At 46.3% G+C, this 23632-nt stretch overlaps 1 protein-coding gene across 2 annotated transcripts in view; it reads right to left on the minus strand.

Moving 5' to 3' along the window:
* Positions 1-23632, minus strand: part of Btbd9 (BTB domain containing 9) — a 354247-nt gene that overhangs the window by 52372 nt on the left and 278243 nt on the right. For both annotated transcript variants that reach the window (XM_027394408.2, XM_027394409.2), the window contains exon 9: positions 11158-11265. In XM_027394408.2, coding sequence (XP_027250209.2) covers positions 11158-11265 — 108 coding nt within the window. The remainder of the gene's footprint in view (positions 1-11157; positions 11266-23632) is intronic.

A 23632-nucleotide genomic window follows, 5' to 3' on the forward strand; every position in this document is an offset into this window, starting at 1 on the left:
GGAGTTGCAGGGCAGGGCAGGAAGATGCAGTGTGAGGCTGAGCAGTGTGAGGCTGAGCAGTGTATGAGCAGTGTGAGGCTGAGCAGTGTGAGGAGGAGCAGTGTGAGGAGCAGTGTGAGGCTGAGCACTGTATGAGCAGTGTGAGGCTGAGCAGTATGAGGATGAGCACTGTATGAGCAGTGTGAGGCTGAGCAGTGTGAGGCTGAGCAGTGTGAGGAGCAGTGTGAGGCTGAGCAGTGTGAGGAGAAGCAGTGAGAGGCTGAGCAGTGTGAGGAGCAGTGTGAGGCTGAGCAGTGTGAGGAGAAGCAGTGAGAGGCTGAGCAGTGTGAGGATGAGCAGTGTGAGGCTGAGCACTGTATGAGCAGTGTGAGGCTGAGCAGTGTGAGGCTGAGCACTGTATGAGCAGTGTGAGGCTGAGCAGTGTGAGGATGAGCAGTGTGAGGCTGAGCAGTGTGAGGAGCAGTGTGAGGCTGAGCAGTGTGAGGAGAAGCAGTGAGAGGCTGAGCAGTGTGAGGATGAGCACTGTATGAGCAGTGTGAGGATGAGCAGTGTGAGGAGAAGCAGTGTGAGGCTGAGCAGTGTGAGGAGCAGTGTGAGGCTGAGCAGTGTGAGGAGAAGCAGTGAGAGGCTGAGCAGTGTGAGGATGAGCACTGTATGAGCAGTGTGAGGCTGAGCAGTGTGAGGCTGAGCAGTGTGAGGAGGAGCAGTGAGAGGATGAGCAGTGTGAGGAGCAGTGTGAGGCTGAGCAGTGTGAGGATGAGCAGTGTGAGGAGGAGCAGTGAGAGGCTGAGCAGTGTGAGGCTGAGCAGTGTGAGGATGAGCACTGTATGAGCAGTGTGAGGATGAGCAGTGTGAGGAGAAGCAGTGTGAGGCTGAGCAGTGTGAGGAGCAGTGTGAGGCTGAGCAGTGTGAGGAGAAGCAGTGAGAGGCTGAGCAGTGTGAGGATGAGCACTGTATGAGCAGTGTGAGGCTGAGCAGTGTGAGGCTGAGCAGTGTGAGGAGGAGCAGTGAGAGGATGAGCAGTGTGAGGAGCAGTGTGAGGCTGAGCAGTGTGAGGATGAGCAGTGTGAGGAGGAGCAGTGAGAGGCTGAGCAGTGTGAGGCTGAGCAGTGTGAGGCTGAGCACTGTATGAGCAGTGTGAGGCTGAGCACTGTATGAGCAGTGTGAGGCTGAGCACTGTATGAGCAGTGTGAGGATGAGCAGTGTGAGGAGGAGCAGTGAGAGGCTGAGCACTGCATGAGCAGTGTGAGGATGAGCACTGTATGAGCAGTGAGAGGCTGAGCACTGTATGAGTGTGTGTGTGTGAGGCTGAGGTTGTGCCGTTTTTACTAAAGGGGCCAATGGAAATGACCAAAGGAGTGGGGGAAGCCAAGAGACTAAGACAGTTAAGGGAGAGTGTTCCTCAGCCACAGAGCTGGCAACGTACACACTGAACTCCTGAAGTCACCACCACCACCACCCTCTTCTTCTTAAACCTAGGAAGAAAGCACAAGTGTCTTTACACTCTGGGACAGGCCTGAGCCAGTATTAATCAGTATGCGATCAGCAAGAAAGCCTCACTGGGACTTAGAGGCTGGTTCATGACTTCCAGGATATCATCTGGAAACTGAGGCAGATCACTCAAAGAGGTGTGCTCTCCCTTCCTGTGCCTTTGCTCAAGGCCGATGCATGGCCCCTCCTTCCATGTTTTAGAGATGCCGTCCTGACCGTGGGTTTCTAGAATGTGCATCTATAATGACTGCCACTATGGTACCCAGTGCTCAGCTTGCTCTAGGGTTAAGAGGCGGGACCTACACTCGAAGTGTCTACAGCAGAAGACAGAGGTGATGGAGCACACCCAGCCAGTGATGCTTTGCTGCCACCCAAGGCCAGGAGAGGTGGCTGAGCTCCAGAACCTCAGAGCCAGGTCCACTCTGCAGTCAGAGTCTCCTTGCAGGAAGAGGCACACAAATGTCCTGAGTCGTTTTGAGTCCCTCTCCAGAGGTCAAGGTCAGTGTTCTTAAAAAAAAAAAAAAAAAATTTTAACCTATTACTTTGAAAATTCAGAGAAACCACTGAAACCTAATAGGCTGACAAAGTTGGGGTTTTAAATCAAATCAATCTCTGAAGAGAAAGGGCACAGCTGGCACAAGCTCTAAAAGCACTTGGCCTTCCGTAAGAAACACACTTTCTTAACAGTAGCTAAAGAGAGAAGTAATGGACTCCTGCCCATAACCGACCTCAAGTGAAACACTGTTACCGGGGGACCCAAGCCATAAACTGAGGGGATGAATAGATGTGGGGAGCAGAGAACACTGAGGCTCTGGCAACAATGAAAGTCTGGGGAGTCTGGGGAATGGGCTGTCCCCGAATCAAAGATGGCAGATGGACAATGGAAGAGAAATTGGTGAGATTATCAAAATCTACAAAAAATGACACTTTCAGGGCCACTCTTACCCTCCGTCCCACAAGCTCACCTTGCTCCATGCATTAGCATCTGAACTGGGACGCATGGACTTTCTGAAGAAACTCTGAGATGACAACTAAAGGGCATCTAGAGAGTATAGCTATGCAAATAAAGCCAGTATGTGCAGGCTGGGAGACAGTAATGGTACTTGCACATCTATTCACTCAGACTAGAAAGCGTGGGCCCTCTGTGAGGGACAGGTCATAGCTAAGTGCTAATGGGTAAAAGAGTGTGGAAAGGGACTAGGTCTCTGTTCATTTGGAGCTTGTCTAGTGGAGAACAACAGCAATTTAACTACAAGCAAATGAATGCTACGAGACCTCTCAGTCATCTGGTGGGTGGTAAGTCAGCTTTTTCTTGAAACGGAGAGAGAGTCTGGATTATGTAGCGGTGACAAACCAGTCAAAAGGCAGCACCGTGGGCTCCAGACTGGACCATCACTACAAGTACAAGGGGTCTGAACAAGGACAGAGCACACTGCGTGATGGGAATGGAAAGGAAGCTAGAGACGAATAAAGGGTGGGAAGTAAGGTGGGTGGGTGGAGAGGCAGGGGAGAGCCCACCATAGAGAGAAGCCCCTGCTATGGGAGGAAGTGTGGTTCAGATTCAGAGAACAAAGGCTCTTATGCAGAGAAGATGACAAAGCTGTGCTTGGGAAGTCTACTCTGGCTAGAGTGTGTGGCATCTATCTGCAGAGAGTGTCCAAGAAAAGTGGGAGACCAATTAGTCAACTGTAGGAATGATGGCAGTGAACTAGTGTGACCTTGATTTATTTCTGTCATGAGATATAATAGTAATGTGACAGCTATCCCATGACACAAAAGCATCTTTCTGATCATGCACACTTTAAATATGCTCACACAGCTCACGAAGAATGTTCCATTAAGGTATGCTTCATTTTTTTTTTAAGTAAGAGGCACATGGAAAGTTATTATCCTCACAGAATAATTGAGCTCTGTAGCTAAGAAGGAGAGCATGAAGATGCCCAGTTGCTACCCAAGATGACCATTTCCTTCCATTTCCTTGGGCTGTCGAACGTTCTGGGTAGGGAGGGGTCTCATCTCAACTCGAAGACAGCTCCCAAGTGAGTGTTCAGGCAATTCACATACTCAGCCCCCTATCTGTTTCCCACATGTCTTCTACTGTATGGATGGAGTTTTACACAAACACTTCATGTAAAAAGTCCTCTTCAAAAGCACAGGCATGGCCACCTGCCGGCCTGTTGGTGTTTCTGTCTCTTAAGTAGTCTTCTACTTAAAACCTTTCTTCGCTCAGAAGCAGACGTGTGGCTCAAAGGTGCCTGTGAGTCTGGTGAGCACACAGGCCCCTCCACAGACAAACTGCAATACTCCGGGATCTGCCCCTTTGAAACTAGATCTGCTACATGTGGGGGTGGTGAGTGGGGGCGGGAGGGTGGGGGTGTATTCCTCTTACAAGGATGTGTTTTCTCTGTCCAAGATCTTAAAGTCTTGACAAAGATTAACATCAGAGTTTGCCCTTTAAAAAAGGAAAGGAAGAACATGACTGCCTTTCTCATTGTCAAAGTGTGGGGAAAAAAAATGGAATTAAGTATGAAGAGAAAAAAGTAAAATCTTCATCCAGCTGTTTGAAATTGACAATTACACAACCGGCACCCATTAATTGGCTCGCACTTCCAGAAAGAAGAAGTAAACAAGCTCACTAGTCCAAACCCTGCAGGAATGAGAAGTGGGAAGAGCCTGGACTTTCAACAGGGCCTCAGCAAACTGAAAACTGAACCTGGAAATGACTGAGAACATCTCAGCAGCAGCAGCAGCAGCAGCAGCAGCAACAGTGAAGACATCACCCTCTTCACACCCACTTGTCAGCTGCAGTGGCACAGAGTACAAATGGCTGGGTTTGGTTCCTAGCACCCACATGGTGGTTCACAAGCACCCCTAACTCCTGTCCCAGGGATGTGATGCCCCTTTTCTGATCAGAGAAAGCTGGGCATATGGTATACATAATGCATGCAGGCAAGAAAGACATTCAAACACATGAAAACAAACAAACAAAACACCTACCTCTTTTGGTATGTTTGTGGCAATGAGTACTTTACATGCAACTCCAGATTTCATGCCTAGCCATGACTTCCTAGAACTAACTCAAGGCTTTTGTTACGTTGAGTTCTGGCTAAGAGATAAAACAGGTAGGGAAACTGCTTTCTAAACTTCGTCACCAACAATGGGAAAGACGATACAGAAAAAGTAAGGTGAAGTCAATCACTATGTTGAAATGAGCTGTTTTTTCCGGTTCTTACAACACTTTCAAATAGATTCCGAGGCTGTAACTCTCCACCCTATAATGTCCTGTTGTCTTCCGCCAGGGAAGCACTTGGAAGAAGAAACAAAATTCCTTGTTCTTTCTCAGACCCCCAGTGAATACACAGCTGTTACAAGAACAACCCAGACAGTCACGTGCTTCCTGGGTTTGAGTGTCTGAACTTGCAGCTAGGGGCATGCAGCTCCTCAGCTGTGGATGCCATCACATGGTAGAGCAGGGAGCAGACCAGGAGACCCCTGGGCATGTCTTGCCAAGACACAGGTACTGTGAGGTGCTTACTGGGGAAAGTCATGGAGAAGATTTCCTACCAGAATGCTGTACAAACTGTAGGCTCAAGCCTGGCTCAGGTGGGAGGCTGGCAGGCCCTCCAGGAGGGCTGGGAGTAGGGCACTGCTTGGGCCCTTGGTGTCAAGGACCCAAGGAGCTGCTGGGATGGAACTCCACATAACACCCACTTCCTTGATTTAGTGCTGACAGAGAAGAAAACAGGTTGCTCTGCCAGCCCAGGCTATGCAAATGCCAGCAGGGGCACACAGCTACTGAGTATTTATGTCTGGCAAGAACAAAGTTTCCTCAAATGAAGCTTTTCCTAAAAATATTTTTCCATGAAAGATGCATAAATTGGTCAAAAATATAGAAAATTTGAAATAACCATGCTACTATCCACAGACCCGGAATGGGGCTAGGTAACAAGGAGGAACCATGGGGGGCACACTTGGATATCCCAGAGAAGGGGAAATAAAATACATTTCACAGGTATACTTGGGAGGGGTGATGATGGAAACAGGAGGGGTCTGGTGCGGGAAGGAGGGGGAGAACACTGAAACAGATGACTGGAAAGGGGCACATTTTGGTGTGAGGTAGAAACCTGGTGCAAAGGAAACTCCTGGGAATCTACAAGGATGACCCCAGCTAAGACTCCCCAGCGACAGTAGATATGCAGCCTGAGCTGCCCATTTCCTGTGACCAGGCAAGACTTCCAGGGGAGGGACTGGGACATCAACCCAGCCACATAACCTTTGACCTACAGTCTGTCCTGCCTAAAGAATGTGTTGGGGTAAGGGTGGCACAGAGACTGTGGGGGTGGCCAACCAATGACTGGTCCAGCCTGAGATGCATTCCACAAGAGTGAGCCCACCCCTGACACTGCCTCTGGCGCTAGCATCCAGAGGCTGGATAGCCTAGAGACCTAGGATAGGACCAAATACCACCTGGGTGGGGAGTGGGGATAGGGGGTGGGGGTGGGGGATGCCAATGTAATTATGGTAACAATATTCTGCTTTACTCATACAATGGCACCTAGCCCAACTATAATCAGAGAGGCTTCATCAGATGCAGAGACCCACAGTCAAATAGCAGGCCGAGCATGGGGAATCCCACTGAAGAGTGGAAGGAAGGATTGTACGAGCTGGAGGGGTCAAGGGTATCAGAAGAAAACCCACAAAATCAACTAACCTGGGCTCATAGGAGCTCACAGAGTCTAAACCAACAAGGGAGCCTACGTGGGACCAAACTAGGACCTCTACATATATGTGACAGTTGGGTAGTTAACAGTGGGAGCAGGGGCTGTCCCTAATTCTTTGGCTGGCTTTTGGGAACTTATTCCTCATACTGGGTGACTTGTCCAGCCTTAAATATAAGGGGAGGTGCTCAGTCCTACCGCAACCTCATAGACCATGCTTTGTTGCTACCCATTGGAGGCCTGCCCTTTCTGAACAGAAAGGGAGAAGAGGGAGGGGAAAAACAAAAAAAAGTTTCCACAAATGTAGCTTTCTCTAAATATATTTTTCCAAGGAGTATGTGTGAACTGGTCAAAAATATAGAAAATTAGAAATAATTTGCTTACCATCTGCACAAGGGCAGTACTATCAACGCGGTGGCCCAGTTCCTCTGGGTTTTCTACTGCCTTCCTCTTCTTTTGATTACACTCTTCTAACTCTGCTTTATCATCCTCAGTGTACACTGTTTCTCTCTGCAACACCATGTTTAACGGATTCTTACACTGGAAAACCCTTTCAGCTGGGCAGCCAATCTGGCAGGCAGACAACACTCTGTGAGGACACTGGTGCCCCTGAGTTAGGCCAGGGGGTCCCAGATTACAGCCGGAGACCTGTAAGTGACAAGATACCGTTCCCACCACCGCTCAATCCATTTGCCAAACTGGTCTGAGAGAGAGGAGATGGCTAAGGTCACTACTACTTTGTCAAAGAGATGGCTACAGTGTGGACACAATGGGGTCGGCACTTGAGAAATACACCCCAATAGGAAGTAAGACAGCTGTGTGACAGGTTTGGCAGAGAAAAAGACAGAAAGCAATTCAAGGCACAGGACTACCAATAGCTGACCCCAAGGGAGCCAGGCAGCATTTGGGAGACTTTGGATGCAAGATGGCACACACTACAAACACTTTTACTTTTCTCTATTTCTGAAAGCCTCTAACACAGCTTCAAAGAACAACAAAGGAAAAGCAGGCATGGTGGCTCACATCTGTCATACCAGAACTCAAGAGGCAGGAGGATCAGCACAAATTTGAGACCAGTCTGGTATACACAGTAAGCTCCCATCAAGCCAGGGGTACCTACCTACTGAGAGTCCACATCAAACAAACTAGGCCAGTGAGATGTCTCAGCAGGTAAAGGCATCTGTGGCAAGCCTGAAGACCTGAGTTGGATCCCCCAGGCCTACATGGCGGGTTCCCTCCATGGACTCCTTCATGCAAAGTGTCCTCTGACAAAAATGAGAAGTAGGAAAGAAAGAGCATACACAGGGCATCCATTTCTTTATAAACATAGTGGGAAGTCAAGAGGTTCTGCCTTAAAGGAGGGACCAGAAAGGAGAAGTCAGGTATACTGTTTACTTTTAAAAACTACATTCTAGTACAACTAAAAAGAAAACATAACCCAGAAATGAGTAGGAGGTTAATAAAGCTGGTAAATGAATAATGAATAAGATGCTGTTGATAGTATGGCAGTCAACAGGAAACAAAACAAACGCCTCACAAGCACGGGAAGAAGTGAAGGTCAAGTTCTGCTCTCCGCTTACATCCCCTGGTATTGCTTAATGCTCTCCGTGCTGTTTGCATTTGCTGGAAAAGATTAGGGTTCAACAATTTGGAGGAGAGCAGAGGAAGAGAATAGTGTTTCGAATATAAGGGTTGAAGACTAAAGGTTAGAGCTTGAGAAGAAGTACTTTTTTTTTTTTTAACTCTCAATACCAAAGCATGGTTATCCACAATAGGAAGAATCCTTTACCTTGAAAGCAAGCAAGAGTAGGCCAAGCATACAAGGGCTAAGGCCTCTGTGTACCCGACCACCCCTACCCAAGCTACCTCTCAGTACAAGCAGGCTACAGTTCCAGAAGTTAAAGAGCCTCCTCTTGACATCTGCTCTGAAACGTAAGTAAAGAGAACTGTTTGCACATCTTTTGAAGGACTATGTTTAAAGGTGTGGGGGAGAGTAAATTGAGATTACATCTATAAGTGTAAAGTCATAATCACTGGCTCCACGGATTCTAATGGAGTGGACAGAATCTTGCCTTTTCTTTCTCTTTTGTTCTGATGAATCATCCATAGCTTATTAATATGTAAAATGCTACTGGAGAACCTGAGTGCTAAAATCGAAGTAGAAATCTTGTCAATTATTTAGGTCATCAATTAATGGAAACAAACCAATAATATGTTTTGGCCAAGCAAAGGCACCGAGACAATCTGTACACAGAAGAGTCAGTCCCTCAGTCACACAACCCCAGGGAGCTCAATACAAACCATTAGGACATGAGTGCACTATTGTTGAAGGCTTGTGGAGCTCCCTGGATGGAGACTGTAAAGAAAAGTACAAATGACAGAGGGGACTGTCAATAATGCCAAAGACAGTGAGCTGTGGGGAAGCACTCTGGCCTGCGAGTGAGCTGTGCTCACCAGCTCTGGAGAGAGGAACGGGGAAGTTGGCTCATGGGGCCTAGAGGCAGCCACTGTCTGGAAGGGGTTCCAGCAGCTTGGAAACAAAGATCCCCCCTCTTTTCCTGCTTCTCCACCCAAGGTGGTTTGGCATTCTTCAGTAACACCTGGGTACTGTACAGTGTGTGCTAAGTAGCAAGGAGTCCGGGATTAAATCTGTGCTTTGGGAAAGATGCTTCTTCTTTCCAAATTAATTTTCTCTTTTATAAAATGAGGACAATATCCCACTAAGCACTTTGTATTCAGACAGTATATGAAAGTGCTGGAATACTACTTAGCAAATAATATCTTGTTTTCTACCCTGTGGCCAAGGTGCTCACAGGATTCATGCTCCCGTAAGAAGTGGTGGTCCGGGCACACCAGAGTAGAGAGGATGCTTTTGTCCCCAGTGGCATGTGACTAGAAGGAATGCATACTGTACAAGCCAGAGCTTCTTAGAACCAGCCGTCCCTTCTCTTTCTGCTTCCATGACCTGTATTTCCTAGATGCAGAAGACAGTGATGAGCCCCCAAACAATGATGAACCCACAAGAAGGGGCCACTTGACAAGCAGGAACACCCATGTGGACTGTTAATCACACTGTTACATGAAGCCAGTTAAAGACTGAAGCTTATTTGTTATAGCCCTGAATGTGAACTTCACCATAAAACACGCTGTGTGGTAACTACTCTAATAGCAGTGCTGATGGTGTTGAACACTCAGTCTAACACACTATCATCAATGGCAGTAAGAAATCATGGACCAGCTGCATAGTTCAGTGGGAGCAACTGCCTAGCGGAATTCTGGCAACCAACCAACCAATCAGCCACAAAGGCAGACATTAGAAAAGAAATTATAGCCAAGTAAGCATTGGAAAAGATGCTCAGCAGCATCAGCCATGCAAATCAAAGCCTCAGGGGGCCCAATTCAGTGCCCCCAGGCCTGACTGTGGCTCACAAGACTTGTAAGAATGGGAAACTGGTCCTTCTCATGCAAAGTGGCTCAGCAGTTCTTCAAAGAGCTACAGGCAGTTACTCTAACAGCAGTGCTGATGGTGTGGAGTCCAACACCATCATTGATGCCATCAAGAAATGTCATGCAGCAATTTTGCTCCTAGGTATACATCCAAGAATACTTAGAGTATGTCCACACACTCTCCTGTAAGGAATATGCAAAGCAGTCTTATTCATTAAAGCTAAAGAGGAAAAACCAATTCAAGTATCTGTCAGGATGAACAACCGAAGAAAATAAGGTCACACATAGAATATTATTCACCCAGACAAAAGAAAATCTTCCCACACGACACAATTCATCTCCAGAATGAACTGGAGAACATGCTACGGAGAAGAAACCGAGGACAAAAGGTCATTCAGCACATGATTCCATTTACATAGGCTTCCCATCATCTGAAAATTGAGAGACAAAGGAAATTTCTAGATGCTGGAACAGCTGGAGGGAAGTAGATTTATCTAGGGGAGGGCATATTGAAACTGTTGCAGAACATCAGATAGTGAGTGATGGTTGCACAATCCTGAGAATGCACTAAAAACCACTGTTATACACTTTGTGAGTGTGAACTTAGAGCACATAAAGGTGTTATCATTTGGATGTAAAATGCTACTTGAAGGCCCATGCTAAAGGCTGGTTTGGTCACCAGTGTGTTGTGGTCCTGGGAGGTGGTAGCCAGAGGCATGGCCTGGAAGGTAATGCTAGGGTTCCAGCGCCTCCTTTCCTCCAGCTCCCCAGAGGCCCCTTGGAAAGCTCATGACCATGGGCAGAAACCTCTGAAACAGGAGCCCAAATAAACCTTTCATCTGTATAAGTCGTTTCTCAGTGCTGTGTCGTGGGGATGGAGATCTGACTAGTACAGGATTGTAATTTCATTATGAAAGATGAGATCTCGCTTTGCTGTTTTGTCTCCCAGAAGAAACTCTCCTCCAATAGGCACCAAGCTCTCTTCGTGCATCATGGTTAAAGACTGGCCAGAACCCACAGACCCCTTCCTTTCTAGGTGTTCCCACAGCCAGGCAAGCTCAAATAGACACCCAGTCCTGAAGTCCATGAAGAGCCTAAGGCTCATGGCTTTCCTTAGTTTAGGGCTGGATGAGGTAGGTCTGCTGTGAGGAATGGCACTAGGTGAGGAGTAAGACAGAGCCCCACACTAACCACTGAAGTTAAGTTCTCTGAGGAAGTAAAGTTCCTAAAAGGATAGTGTGGGACTTGGAGGATGGAGGTCAGACTGCACAGGAGTCTCTTACATTCCTGTTTGGACATGTCAGTCATTTTCAAGTTCAGTTCACAGGTAAAGCTTATTTGGACATGGCAAGCAAACTCTCATTTAAATTCTTAACAGTCAAAACTGAAACAAAGAACATGGGGATGTACTTCAGCTCCCTGGTGGCGGCATCAATCTTCTCAGGGGCCTCTGAGCACACAGAGCGCTGCCCTTGTAGTGAGCGGAGGAGACGTTACTTACTTGCAGGACACTTTGGTTCTGTCAGCCACCGTGGTCCACTGCTGCTGATTGGTGGAAACCTCAATGTAGTAACTGTAGCTTCGATCGTCACAGTCCCAGAGTAACAACCTGAACAAAGAGAAAACACGACATTGTCTTTGAGTCCTAACATGGGGCTGTGTCATCCCTCCCCTGACCCCTGTCCCCTGTGCCCCATCTAGCAACCTGGCTGTAGGAGAGTGAATCCCAATGAAAATGTAGGAAAAGAGCTGGGGTCAGCTCTTTGGAAGTCTGCTTGATTTACCACCCAATCCCAGGGAACCTCTGTCCCTTTAGCAGCAAGGTTTGGACTGACTCTGGAGGGAGAACGTCCCATGGCATCTTTTCCGGTTCTCCAGCTGTCATTTGTAGCCTCTGAGCCAGCTGAGGGTAACATCCCAAAAGCGCTGCTCAGGGACTCGGCGCTTTCTAACTGGTGCTATCAAGCACTCACCATGCTTTGCTTCTTCTTCTCGTTTTTTTTTTTTTTTTTTTTTTTTACATTGTTTCCACACGACTGTGGTAAGAGCACCTGGTGTGGAGATACAGCTATCCCTTAATGTCTAATGTCTAGCACCCCCAGTCCATCTGTAACATATCACATATATTTCATTATACAAAATCTGTGCAATCATATATATTCATATACCTCTGACACACCTGAATACAAATTCATATAGGTAGATAGATACATACACATACAAAGATGTGTGTCTATGTACAGGTGCACATTCTCCACAGACAAGGTCTTGTGGTGTAGGTTAGGCCAATGAGCCCACAATCCTGCTTCACCTTCTCAAGTGCTGTGATTACAATGTCATGTGGTGATATCTTTCTTGCACAAATAAAGCCTATCTGGGGGTCTAGCTAACCATAGAGGTCTGGAGGTCTGTACAGACAGGCAGGAACAGTATATAAAGCAAGGACAAACAGGTAATTGCTCCACTTCTCTGCGGAGACGCTTAGGAGGTAAGGTGTGCTGTGGCTGCTCCTTCTCTCTGATCTCTCAGCATTTCCCTCTATAGCTGACTCCTGCCTTTTATTATCTAGACCAATTAAGAACTCCTTTTACAGAGTTATTAACAGCCTACCTGGCCTCCTCATAATTCAAATTATCCTCAAGTTACTTATAATACCCAATATAAAGCAAATGTGATACAAATGGTTTTGTTCTGTATTTTTAAAGGAATTGACAAGAAAACAAAATCTGTGTCCTTTTATGCAAACAAAAAAAATTTAAATCAATGTTCAACTATGTGTACCCCAAGTGTGTGAGGGCCAAGTGTACCAGAAAACATAGTCATTATCTGGGAATTTACTATCTCGGTTCTGCTCTGAGCCCTCTTTTTGCTCAGCTGAGAACTTCAATGGACTATGAGTCCACTTACATGAAGTTCAAAGCAGAATACACTTACCTACCAGTTTCAGAATACCTTCTAAGGAAGGTGCTGATTAGAAAATGGGATGAGGGCAACTTCTAGAAGGCCAAAGATGTGCTACTTTGATCTCAGTGGTAGTTAATGCCTGCAGGAGCATATAAATACTCATCAAGCTATGCACAAAAGATGTGTGACCCACACACTCTACATATGTGCTTCTTCAATTAAAAACGGAACCTGAGCCTCTCAATGTGGGATCTGTAACGGTCTCAGCCTACACACAGTATGAACTATCAGACTGCTGAACAGGAAGTCATATGCATGTACTTCACAGCCGTGAGGACCCTGAATGTAGCGCCCACATCTAAATAGTCTGTCTGCAACAGCTTCTCACTTGGAGCCAGTGCTCAGTGGATGTCAGCTGGGCAAACATAGCAGTAACAATGATGGCCATGAGCGCCCACATTTCTTTAAGGCTTATGTGGGTCAGGCCCCAGGTCAAGAGCTCTGCAGTCTGGTCTGTTATACCCACCTGAATATCCTCTTAGTAAGCATGATGCCACTCCTCACGTTATATGGATGGTAGAAGTGAACCTGTGGTTTTAAGTACCTTATCTAAGCTCATTGTCAGCACGTGAGTGATGCAAGATTCCAACCTGGTATCCTGATCAAAACCCAGGTCTGTCAATCCCACTTATTTATTTATGGTTTTTCAAGACAGGCTTTCTCTGTGTAGCTTCCGTAGGCCAGGCTGGCCTCAAACTCACAGAGATCCATCTGCCTCTGTTTCGAGAGTGCTGGGATTAAAGGCATGGGCCACCAACCAGCTCTGTTATTCCCATTTTATGTATCTAGGTTGTATTTCTACTCCATAACCCCATTCCTAGGGTCTTCTTTAATCCCGAAATTACAGTCAATAAAAATCCTTGCATAAGTTTTGTGTCATGTGTAAGGTTACTGTGGAGAATTACTGCTGCTGTGATTGCTTCTGGATATTTAACCTAGAGCTAGGCAAGTGTTGTACCACTAAGCTATGTTCACAGTGCTCTTACTGTGCCTTTTGAGGCAGATCTAAGTTGCCAAGGCAGGCCTTGAACTCTCACTTGGTAACCTTGAATTTTCTGAATCCCTGGCTTTTCAGGTCTCTGAGCAGTTAAGATGACAGGCCTATCCCCAAGGTCCAGTCCCTGTCCCTTTGGTTCTTTGTACCATAGTTCTGCTTGCTATCAAATAATAGTCATTTTCTATTACACATAAGGGGAAATCTCTGAAGACAATCGTCACTAGTATTCTTGGGAATTTTTGTTTTGTTTTGTTTTGTTTTGAGACAGGGTTTCTGTGTTGCCCTGGCTGTCACAGAACTCACTTTGTAGACCAGGCTGACCTTGAACTCAGAGATCTGCTTCCTGAGTGCTGAGACTAAAGGCCTGTACCACCAACACCTGGTTCTCTCACCAGGACTCGGAATTATTAGTGGAGAACCAGAACATCACAACCACCTATCCTTCCAGGTAACTATGAGTATGTGTCTGATAGGGTACCCAAATAAAAACACTCGGTCCCTGTGGGATGGAATCTAACACACAATGTTTCATGGAAAGAGATCACCTTGAGGATACCAGACATGGAGAAGATACAGAAAGATGAGCAGTTGAGTATGATAACTGTCTTCGGACTCCTGGAGTGACGGTGGTACTAGAAGAATCTGTAAACTGATTGGTGGTGGCACATGACTTTAATTCCAGTTCTTGGGAGGCAGAAGCAGGTGGATCTCTGAGTTGAAGGTCAGCCTGGTCTACAGATTAAGTTCCAGGACAGCCAGGTCTGTTACACAGAGAAGTCATGCCTCAGTCATCTATAGCATAGGCACTGACATCACAGCATTTCATTCTATGGATGCCCCACAATATAATGGTAAGTCTCTTAGTACTCACCATTTAGGTAGTTAGTAATATTTCACTGTTAGGAAATTCTTTAATAGTAGACATTCTCAGTTAGATCCACTAGTTCCCTTGAAAGTTTGTATTAAAAAAATTCTCATTCTGTGGCTGTGGTATGTAGTATAAACTAGCAATTGACCTCTTTTCTCCCATACCCCAAAAGAAATCTGTAACAGGTTGAACTGCCAGCAGCTTCTAGCCAGTGCCTGTTCTGTTCATCTCACTGATAATCTTAGAAACACTGCTGCTGTTATAGATGAAACACATTTCATTGATCTGCAGGTTTTTTAAACTTATCATTGAACTTGAACATTCTGTGCATTTTCTATATTTATCCCATTTGTTAATGACTTACAAAATGTCCTCTACATCTAAAGGATATTAATTCACTGCCTATCATAGTTGACATGCTAAAGATATTAATTTTTATTAGCCCAGTCCATCGATCTTTACCTCAATAATTTCTCCTAGCCTAAATCTTTTCTTTCCTGAATAGCAGCCAAGAGCACACACTGGTTAAGACATCTCCTTCCTAGTCTTCTATTAAGAGTCCCTGGGGAATGCAGGGTCACGGTGACTCTTGAGTGGAAAGGGACACTGATGGATGGCAGGTTATCAAGTGTAGGGCTATCTTCTCCATGTGCAGTTTTAGAGGAATTCCAATTTGTGTACCAGGATGCCTATTTGCTTGGAACTTAGGCTTCATCAGGAATAAAATCCTTTTGTTGATTCAACTGAAAAAGCAAGTACAGTTTAAAACCCTGAAAGAAAAGCTGGCCCAATCTCCTTTCTTCCTACGGGTTAGAATTCAGCTCTCGTTAGGCATAGTGTAAAGCCCCACCACCTTCTCCTCACTTCTTTGTCTGCCTGCAAAGTCTGTTCTTAAGTATTTGCACTGACAGCATAGAGACATTTCTGGCTTGTAATCTGGCTGGGAATGTTTGCAGAGTGTGATCACCCAGCACAGACACTCCTCATGACCTTAAAGGAGATGAGCTCCTTAAACACACCCCTCCCTCCCCACCCCACTATCAGAAGCCAATTTCAAAGAGGCTGACTTTATCCCACCAGACATTCACCGGTGCAGATCAGGTCTGTGAATGGTTGCCACAGACTCCCCATCTAACGAGCCTGGTGACATTACATCCCGGGTCCTCCATCTCCCCTTGTTCTTACAGTGGAGTCTCCCTAAAAGCAGTAAAGTGCTGGTTTAAAAAAAAAAAAATTGATTAGCAGATGTGATTCTGCTTACATCTTCCATAAACGCTCTGGCTGGTTGCATATCATTGATTACCCGGGGCTCAGTTTACAGCAACTAATTGCTCTCCTTGCTGGTGTTTTGATACAAAATTCAATAGTGAATATGATTTCAAAACTCTTGTCTTTGTGGCCTGAGTCAGAAGTGACTGGAGGCAAACCCAGTGGACTGAGTTTTCCCTTCTTAGAATAATTGCTCTCTCATCAGTCTGTGAAGAAAGTTTCCAAATTGTAGCATTCTAATTGGAAAGCCTGCATTATGCATGCAATGACAAACTGTGTTGTGCTGGATGGCTTCCCCCCCCCCCATCCCTTTTTTAAGGGATTAATTCCATGCCAGACCGTGAACAATGGCTGAAACCTAACACAAGAGATCAACAGTTTTTCCACTGAATGGGAGCCTTAGGACAGGAGCAGGGCCTGGTTTGCTTGAACCTAATTGCCCACCTTTTGTGGCAGCTTTGCTGGAAGACACAGGGACACAACACACTGCTGCTGTTGCTTAAAGCTTTCTCATCTGGGGGAAACCACCAACCAAAGCAAGAGCCACTACCTGGGCATTAGCAATGTAATAACTTAGAGAATTCATTTATAAACTTTCTGTCAAGTATATTCATAACCTCAAAAATGTGTATGTAATATTTGTAAAGAACCCTTGGTTCCTCAGAAATAGTTCAAAGGTTATTTACCAGTCACCAAGCACCATTAACTAAGACCTTGAACCTACTCATCTTCAAGTTCACCCCATGAACTTCAATCTCTGCCTCTGGTGGTTTCCCGAGGCTCTTGTGGTTCAAACATAACCCTCTGTGTAGGCACTGGAGGGTTTGGTGTGGCTGTACATGGCATTCTCTTTGAGAACAGTTTGTAGCCCCATTTCCAAGAAGGTGTGGGAGTTCTTGGGCTCAGTTTGTCCTGCAGACCTGGCTGCATCCTGGGAAGCAGACCCATGCTGGGCTAATCACATTTCATTTCTCAAAACCGGAGGATGTAGTGAGCGTCTAGCTTAATTGGCCCTGCTCACTTAAATGAGATAATGAGGAGGCAGACATTCCAGGGTGGCCCTCTTTCATCACAGGCACTGGGAAGGATGGAGTCATGGATGTGAGAAGCAGAATCAGGACACAGTGAGACCAAGCTGGGCTGCTCCTGACAGACAGATCCCTGTGTCTGGTTTCACTCCCATGACCTGCCACAATAAAGCCACCTTCATGGCTTAGGTCATCTTTACTTGGTTGCTGTCACTTGGAACCAAAGGGGCCTGCACTCCCTGGCAGATGACACTGGCAGCAAAGGTGTGTGACAGTGAGGAGATGCTGTGAGTGGCGGGATACCCTCCAAGGGAGTTAGAAAGAGTGGGCCTGCTCAGGGCTAAGTGTCGCTCAGGCTCATGGGGGTTTGGTGTCTGTAGTTGGTATTTAGGCACTGAGGCCCAAGATGAAATAAAGGGAAGTGGCAGTTGGGCTGCCTGTGGAGGCCATCTCATTAGGACAAATGGCAGTAAAATCAGGCTGCATCTCTAGCTCCAGCTTACACGGCGTACACCATAATCCAGGGAACTATAAAAGTGGGGAGTAGGCCTTTGGGGTGCAGTGCAGAACTGCTGACAAGAAAGAGCTTTCCCAACTCTCAGACAAGACAGAACCAGCCACCTTTAGCAGCTGCTGGGGCATGGTTCTTTGCCTTGGGGACAGTAAGGTGTGTGTGTGGGGGGATAGTTGAAAAGACAGAGAGAGGACAAAAGAGAAGAGAGAGACAGGGTTCCTCTTTTCTCCCCCCTCCCCCCCCCCCGCCTTCCCTCCCCTTTCTAAGAAAACTTCTCACCCTGTTTCTGTCAACCTTGCCCGCCATGGAATCCGCCAAGGTTCCCCTCTTGATTTATAACACTTCCATTCTATGCTTTCCATGTGAATACAAGAAAACTATGTCTAGGCCAACGGCCTCAGAAGAAAAGCTCTTTCTTGTATTTTGAAGGTGGCTGTTTTGCAATGTAGCCTTTCCTTAAGCAAAAAGGTGGCATGAATGGTCACTGGCTAGCTGGCCTTGTGGTATGTGACAAGGTGAATCCCCGTGTTGCTGCAGGCAGCTTTTACAGCTCTTTCCTAGTGTTTAAATTTGGCATTACCAGGTTCCTTCTCTGCAGAAGGGCCATCTGCCCTGATCCCAGAAGCTTCCTCACCCAGTGTGGACACACAGTGAGATGGGCTCTCCCGGCAGGCACAGAAAAGGACCACCAGGAGGCGGAGTTAGGGCATGGCTTCCTAGACATATTCCGCCAGCTTACTTCTGGCTTCATTGGTTGGGGTAGTATTAGGTGCCACTGTGACTTTAAAAGGCCAGAGTCAGTATGTCTAAGAGCTAAAGGCAGCAATATGAGTGTGAACTTTTCTGCCTCCCTCCCCTCGATTCTATGAAGTTATAGGGAGAGTAAGACAGACAGACCTGACAAAGAGCTCAGGACTCACTTTATGAGCTAAGTGTTAGGGGTTTGACTTCTTCAGTCTTTAATATATATGGCTCTTACAGGGTGAAATGGTCCCACCATGGGCCTCCATCCAACAGGCGGGGGGAGCAGACTCAATTGGCTCCACATTTCCTGCTCCCTGCGTAACAACACCCAAAGGATGCTTCCTAAGGAGGGGCACCTGTCCCTGGCATATAACCCTCAAAACTGGCTTAGACTTTAGGGGATGTGTAGAGGAGAACTACAGAGGATGGGGGAAGAGCATGGATTACGGATAAACTGCACTTCTAAGAGCTCACAGCTTTCTCCCTCCCATCCCTGCTCCTGCTTTTTTGGCAATGCTGGGGCCTGAACACAGGGCTAGGCAAGTGCTGTACCAACTGAGCTGCAGCTCCAGCCCACTCTCTGCTGTTTGATCTCTCACTTTATTACTTTGCTCTTCCTCTGACTATACACTAACATGTGCGCATATGCATACAACCTACACAAAGAACCAAGAAACAGAGTCAGAAAGAAATTTAATAAGCTCCACAGCTCCTCTCTACTCCCTTGGGTCAAGTGTTCACAGGGATTTGTGTCTGGGGGAGAACTCAAAATTTAGCTATAGGCAGACCTTTGTATTCTCTTAACCTGGTGAGCAAGAAAGAGAATGGAAGGGCAAAACAAGGTAGGAAGGTTTGACTCAATGTTACAGGCAAGAGAATATTCCAGCAGAGACTAAGTATAAGGCAAAACCCTTCCTATTCAATCATGTCCTGTCTCTATTTTTGCCCTTAGCAAACCTCTTTTCTGTCTCTCTAAACACAGCCAGCACCATTTTCCCACATCTCTTCCTTTTTCTTACCAGCCTGACCTCTTCACCTGAGTCAGATCTGGGTCCCCACCTCTGCCCTGGCTGTGTCCTACCTCTTCCCCACAGATACAATCTACAAAGTCCTGGGCACCTGCTGAGTGACTTTAAAACAGTTCAGGCTGGGATCTCTCACTACCGCCTGTGCTGGCTCTGCCTTCCTGCCCCCACCGCCTGTAGCCTCAAACGGCCTACATAGTCGATATCTGGGGCTGGCTGGCTGGCTGGCTAGCTGTCATATTTACTTGTCTTAAAATTTCCTCCCCACATATCCATTTTCTGAACTTCTTTCATGAAGTCCACATGAAAGCCACTCTCGAAAACATAAGACCAAAGCAGCAAGTCGAAAGTGCTATACATTGTGAGGTCTTAGAGGAAAGGTAGTTTATTCTGTTCCAAGGCTGAGGTGTGATAAATCATGACTCCCCATGTGGTACATGACTTACCATTAAAATAAAGACATTAATGAGAACAATATAGCAACATCTTCTCCACAGCACACAAAGGTGAAAATCTGAACTAACTGTAAATTCTTATAAACAAAAGATAATTAATCAATTTAATATGTTGCTGTGAGATTAATCTTTTGAAGAATGGCAAGAAGCCAGAAAGTAAGCAACATTTTATGTGATTTCTTTTTTGTAATGGCTAGAGGAAAAATGGCTCATTATGGTTTTCAATAGGATTCTTTTGATCACTGGCCACTCAGTACAGTTTTCTTGATCCAGACCATCAAAGCTGGATCACAAATTTTAATTCAAACATTTTCAGATGAACATTCACAACTTTAACTTTCCTAACTACTTCACAGCCATAATTAAACCAAACTGGTGTGGGTTACAGGACCAAAGGCTAAGCAAGCAGTTGCTTTTCCCCCTCTAGAATCGCCTATACTGACCTGCCCAGAGCTGGAGCCCAGGCCAAGGCTGGCGGGGAAGGGGTCTGGTCCCCCTCACTGCTGCAAATGAGCAAAGCAGTCTCCAATTCCTGCCCTCACTCCTCCCACGTTTGCCTGGAGGAGGGGTCCTAGGACAAGAGGAAAGTACTCCCTCTTTAGAATGTATTCTGCCTGAGCTGCCTTTTAAGAAATAACCCTTCCATGTGTCAGCATGAATATTCACCAGTGTGTGCTGGGCATAGGGGCCAGTCTCCATGCCATGTACACTAATCCTTCAAAATGTATTCCAGGCAAGCCACTAGGGTAAACTCCCATATAAAAAGCAGGGTTTTCAGTGATGGATATTGGGAGGCTGAAAGAAGAAATCACAGTGAAGGATGCAGATGAATAAATCACTCTGGAGGCTCTGCGACAGCAAGACCACCGCCACCACCACCCCCATCCCCCCTCACCCCCTGCCACACTGACTGGCGCTGCAGAAGGCGTCACTAGAATACTGTACTCTGGGAATTAAATGCTGTCTCGTTCATTCAGTTGCCTCACCCTTCCTCATTTCCCCTCTGCCCCACCATCCTCTTGCTACAGCCCTATAACTTTCCTGCTTGGGTTAAGAGGACCCACAAGGACTCGCTGAGAGCACCTGCCCTGCTACCAGGCCCACGCCCTGTGCTCCGCACTTGCAGAAAACACACAAGAAAGGACTTGGGGCCTAAGAAAGATTTGGGTTCAAAGGTGAGATTTCACCTTTTCTTGGGATCCTCCCTCTCTAGCGCTGAGCCCCCCAAGAGCCAATACAAAATTTATGATGGGCAGAAGAGGCTCTGGCTAATGTACCCTGAGTGAGTTACACACAAGACTACTCTCCAAGGATCTATGCTGGGGCCATCTCCAGTCAACTTCCAAAGAGCTAGTGGCAGCTCTAATGGCCCGGGAACGTTCAGGAGATGGAAGCTGCCACCTAAGGGAAGAAGCAGGCGTCACATCCTTAGCTCAGGTGGATCACAAAAGGTCAAGAATGCTCAATGTGACAACATGGTCTATGGCCTTACCAGATGGAAGGCAAGAGCCCCAACTCTGTCTCTAGCTTTCTCTACAACTACAGTCTCATTTAATCTCTTAAGTGGAAGGAGAGTGTGAGCGGGACAAAAGAGAGATGGATTTTAATTTACAATGATTTGTGGTTGTATTTTTTAATCTGTTTTTTTCCCCCTTTCAATTCAAAACAATAGATGAGAGCCAGGCATGGTGGCACACACCTTTGATCCCAGCACTTGTGAGGTAGAGGCCAGCCTGGTCTACAGAGTGAGTTCCAGGACAGCCAGGGCTGCACACAGAGAAACCCTGTCTTGAAAAAAACAAACAAAAACCCCAATAGATGATACATCCTTGGTAGTCCACAAGACAGATAATTAGTTGGGGAAGAAAAAGTATTCTTGAGGGGCTGGAGAGATGACTCGATGATTAAGAGCACGGACGGCTCTTCCAGAGAACTCCAGCACCCACAACTCACAACTGTCTGTGACTCCAGTTCCAGGGATCTAACAACCTCACACAGACAAGACACACATGTAAGCAAAACAGGAATACACATAAAATAAAAAGAATTTAATAAACCAAAACAAGTATTCTTGAGAAGTGGAGCTCTTTCACAAACATTGTCTTCAAAGATCCTCATGGCTAAAAGAGAACAGAGCAGAGCTCGGGGAACGGGAGACCATCTGCCTGGCACGCACAGAGCCCTGGGCTCCACCTCATACACCATAAGGAGAAAGCGCAACAGGTCAAAGCTAAAGCGTTGTGGACGCCTCTCCTTGGAGCAGTCCAAAGGCTTGTTCCCCACAACACACAGTAGGAGAACCCACTGGGTCACGGCATGTGCTCTGCTCCCAAACCAGATGCTTTTAATAGGAGGTGTACAAGTATTCTTATTTTCCCATTTTGGAATGTAGAAGGCATATGAACCCTCTGACTCTGCTCTTCCTGGGGGGGGTCAATGAGGAAAGGGTCTGGTTAGATGACACGAGGGTCATCTGCACTTGCCTTGTGAAGCCTTTACTGGAGCACGGCAGTGCCCCTAGAGGGGGAGTATGGCAGTGCACTGCTCGTCTCTACAGGAAATCTGGCAAAGCCCAAGAACTGAAGCCAGTCTCACTGAATAGCACAGAGCCGAAGAATAAAGGCATGGTTTAAAATAAACTTGAGCTTAACCTAGAAATGTCTACAGTCTCTTTCACTGAATGTTTCAAAATATGCTTTTTTAATGTGGCGAATTCCACATGGAGTTAAGATTCTGCTTTAGTCACAATTCCATCTTTGTTACTGTGACAACTGCACTGACAATTCTTGGCTTGCCTTTCACACCAAATTTCTAGTATTTTCCCCCCAACAGCTACAGAGTTAGAAAGGTTGGGAGGAAGAGAGTGAGGGAGAGTGCAGGACAGAGGAAGACAGGAAGGGAGGGACAGAGAGTGAGAGAAGGGAGTAAAGGAGGAAGAGAGGGGAAGGAAGCAGAGGGAGGGGAGAGGAAGTGAAGGAGGGAAAGAGCGGGAGGGAACCGAGAGGGGGAAAGAGGAAGGGAGGGAGACAGGAGGGAGAGAGGCAGTTACTTAAAATAAACCACTCCCAAGTAGTCCTTATTCCCTGAACTGATTATAAACGCCCAAGATGAACATTCTCAGGTTGAAGACACACAGAAAGGATGTCAGTGGCCACCACCCTCCAAATCCCAGTAAAAAGGAAAGGGTCAGGCAGATGAACAAGTTACAGAGAAACTTCAAGTCCATATATAATACTCTTTAAAAACGTTATATAGTCATCAACAGGGCAATGAATTTACAGCAGCTTGAGAGGAAGATGACCCCAAAGACCAAACCCTACTAGCTAAGCAGAGTGTGTGTAGTTGCTTGTTGAGGGCCAGGAAAGAATTTGTATAGATCTTTTCCTTGCCATCTCCCTAATGCTGCCTTCTGTGATCATAAAATGCAATTGGCAAGATAGCTGGCCAGAGTAGTTCAGGTCCAAAGATCAACAAGACCTTACAGAACTTGGTGTTTTAACTGAACTCCTCCATCTGGCATCTGTAATGACACCAATTTTACATGCAGTGAGTCTTGACCATGTTCTTCCCCTGCTAACTCTCTACTGGCTTCTGAGTCAACGTGGGCAGCTGAGATGTGACTATAGTAACAAGCATGACATTTTTCTATCTTTCTAGGAAGGGTATTACCAATAAGACATTACTTACCTGGTTACCACTAATTATCTATAGATAATACCTTCTCAAATTCTTAAGAAGGTTACAATGAATTATCCAGTAAACAGTATTTTACTGCATTTCTTATTTTTTTTAAACCTCACAGAAATGAACACAGAAAGGTCAGTATTAGAAAGGTAAGGGACGAGGTTTTGTAGTAGATTTTAGTGGACATTCAAACACTTGGGAATGAGATCTATCATCCTAGACTCAATCAACACCTATCCCAAGGCTGTGAAGGTGTGGATAAGAAATGCCCCCTTACAGACTCAAGTATTGGAACACTTGGTCCCTAGTTGGTAGTGCTATTTGTCGAGGAGTGGAAGATGCTACCTTACTAGAGGAAATATGTCACTGGGTGGGGGTGGGGGGAGAGGTGGAGGGTGGGGTGGGGGAATGGGAGGTGTGATGTTGAG

The sequence above is a fragment of the Cricetulus griseus genome (assembly GCF_003668045.3).
Source record: "Cricetulus griseus strain 17A/GY chromosome 1 unlocalized genomic scaffold, alternate assembly CriGri-PICRH-1.0 chr1_0, whole genome shotgun sequence".
Taxonomy (NCBI): domain Eukaryota; kingdom Metazoa; phylum Chordata; class Mammalia; order Rodentia; family Cricetidae; genus Cricetulus; species Cricetulus griseus.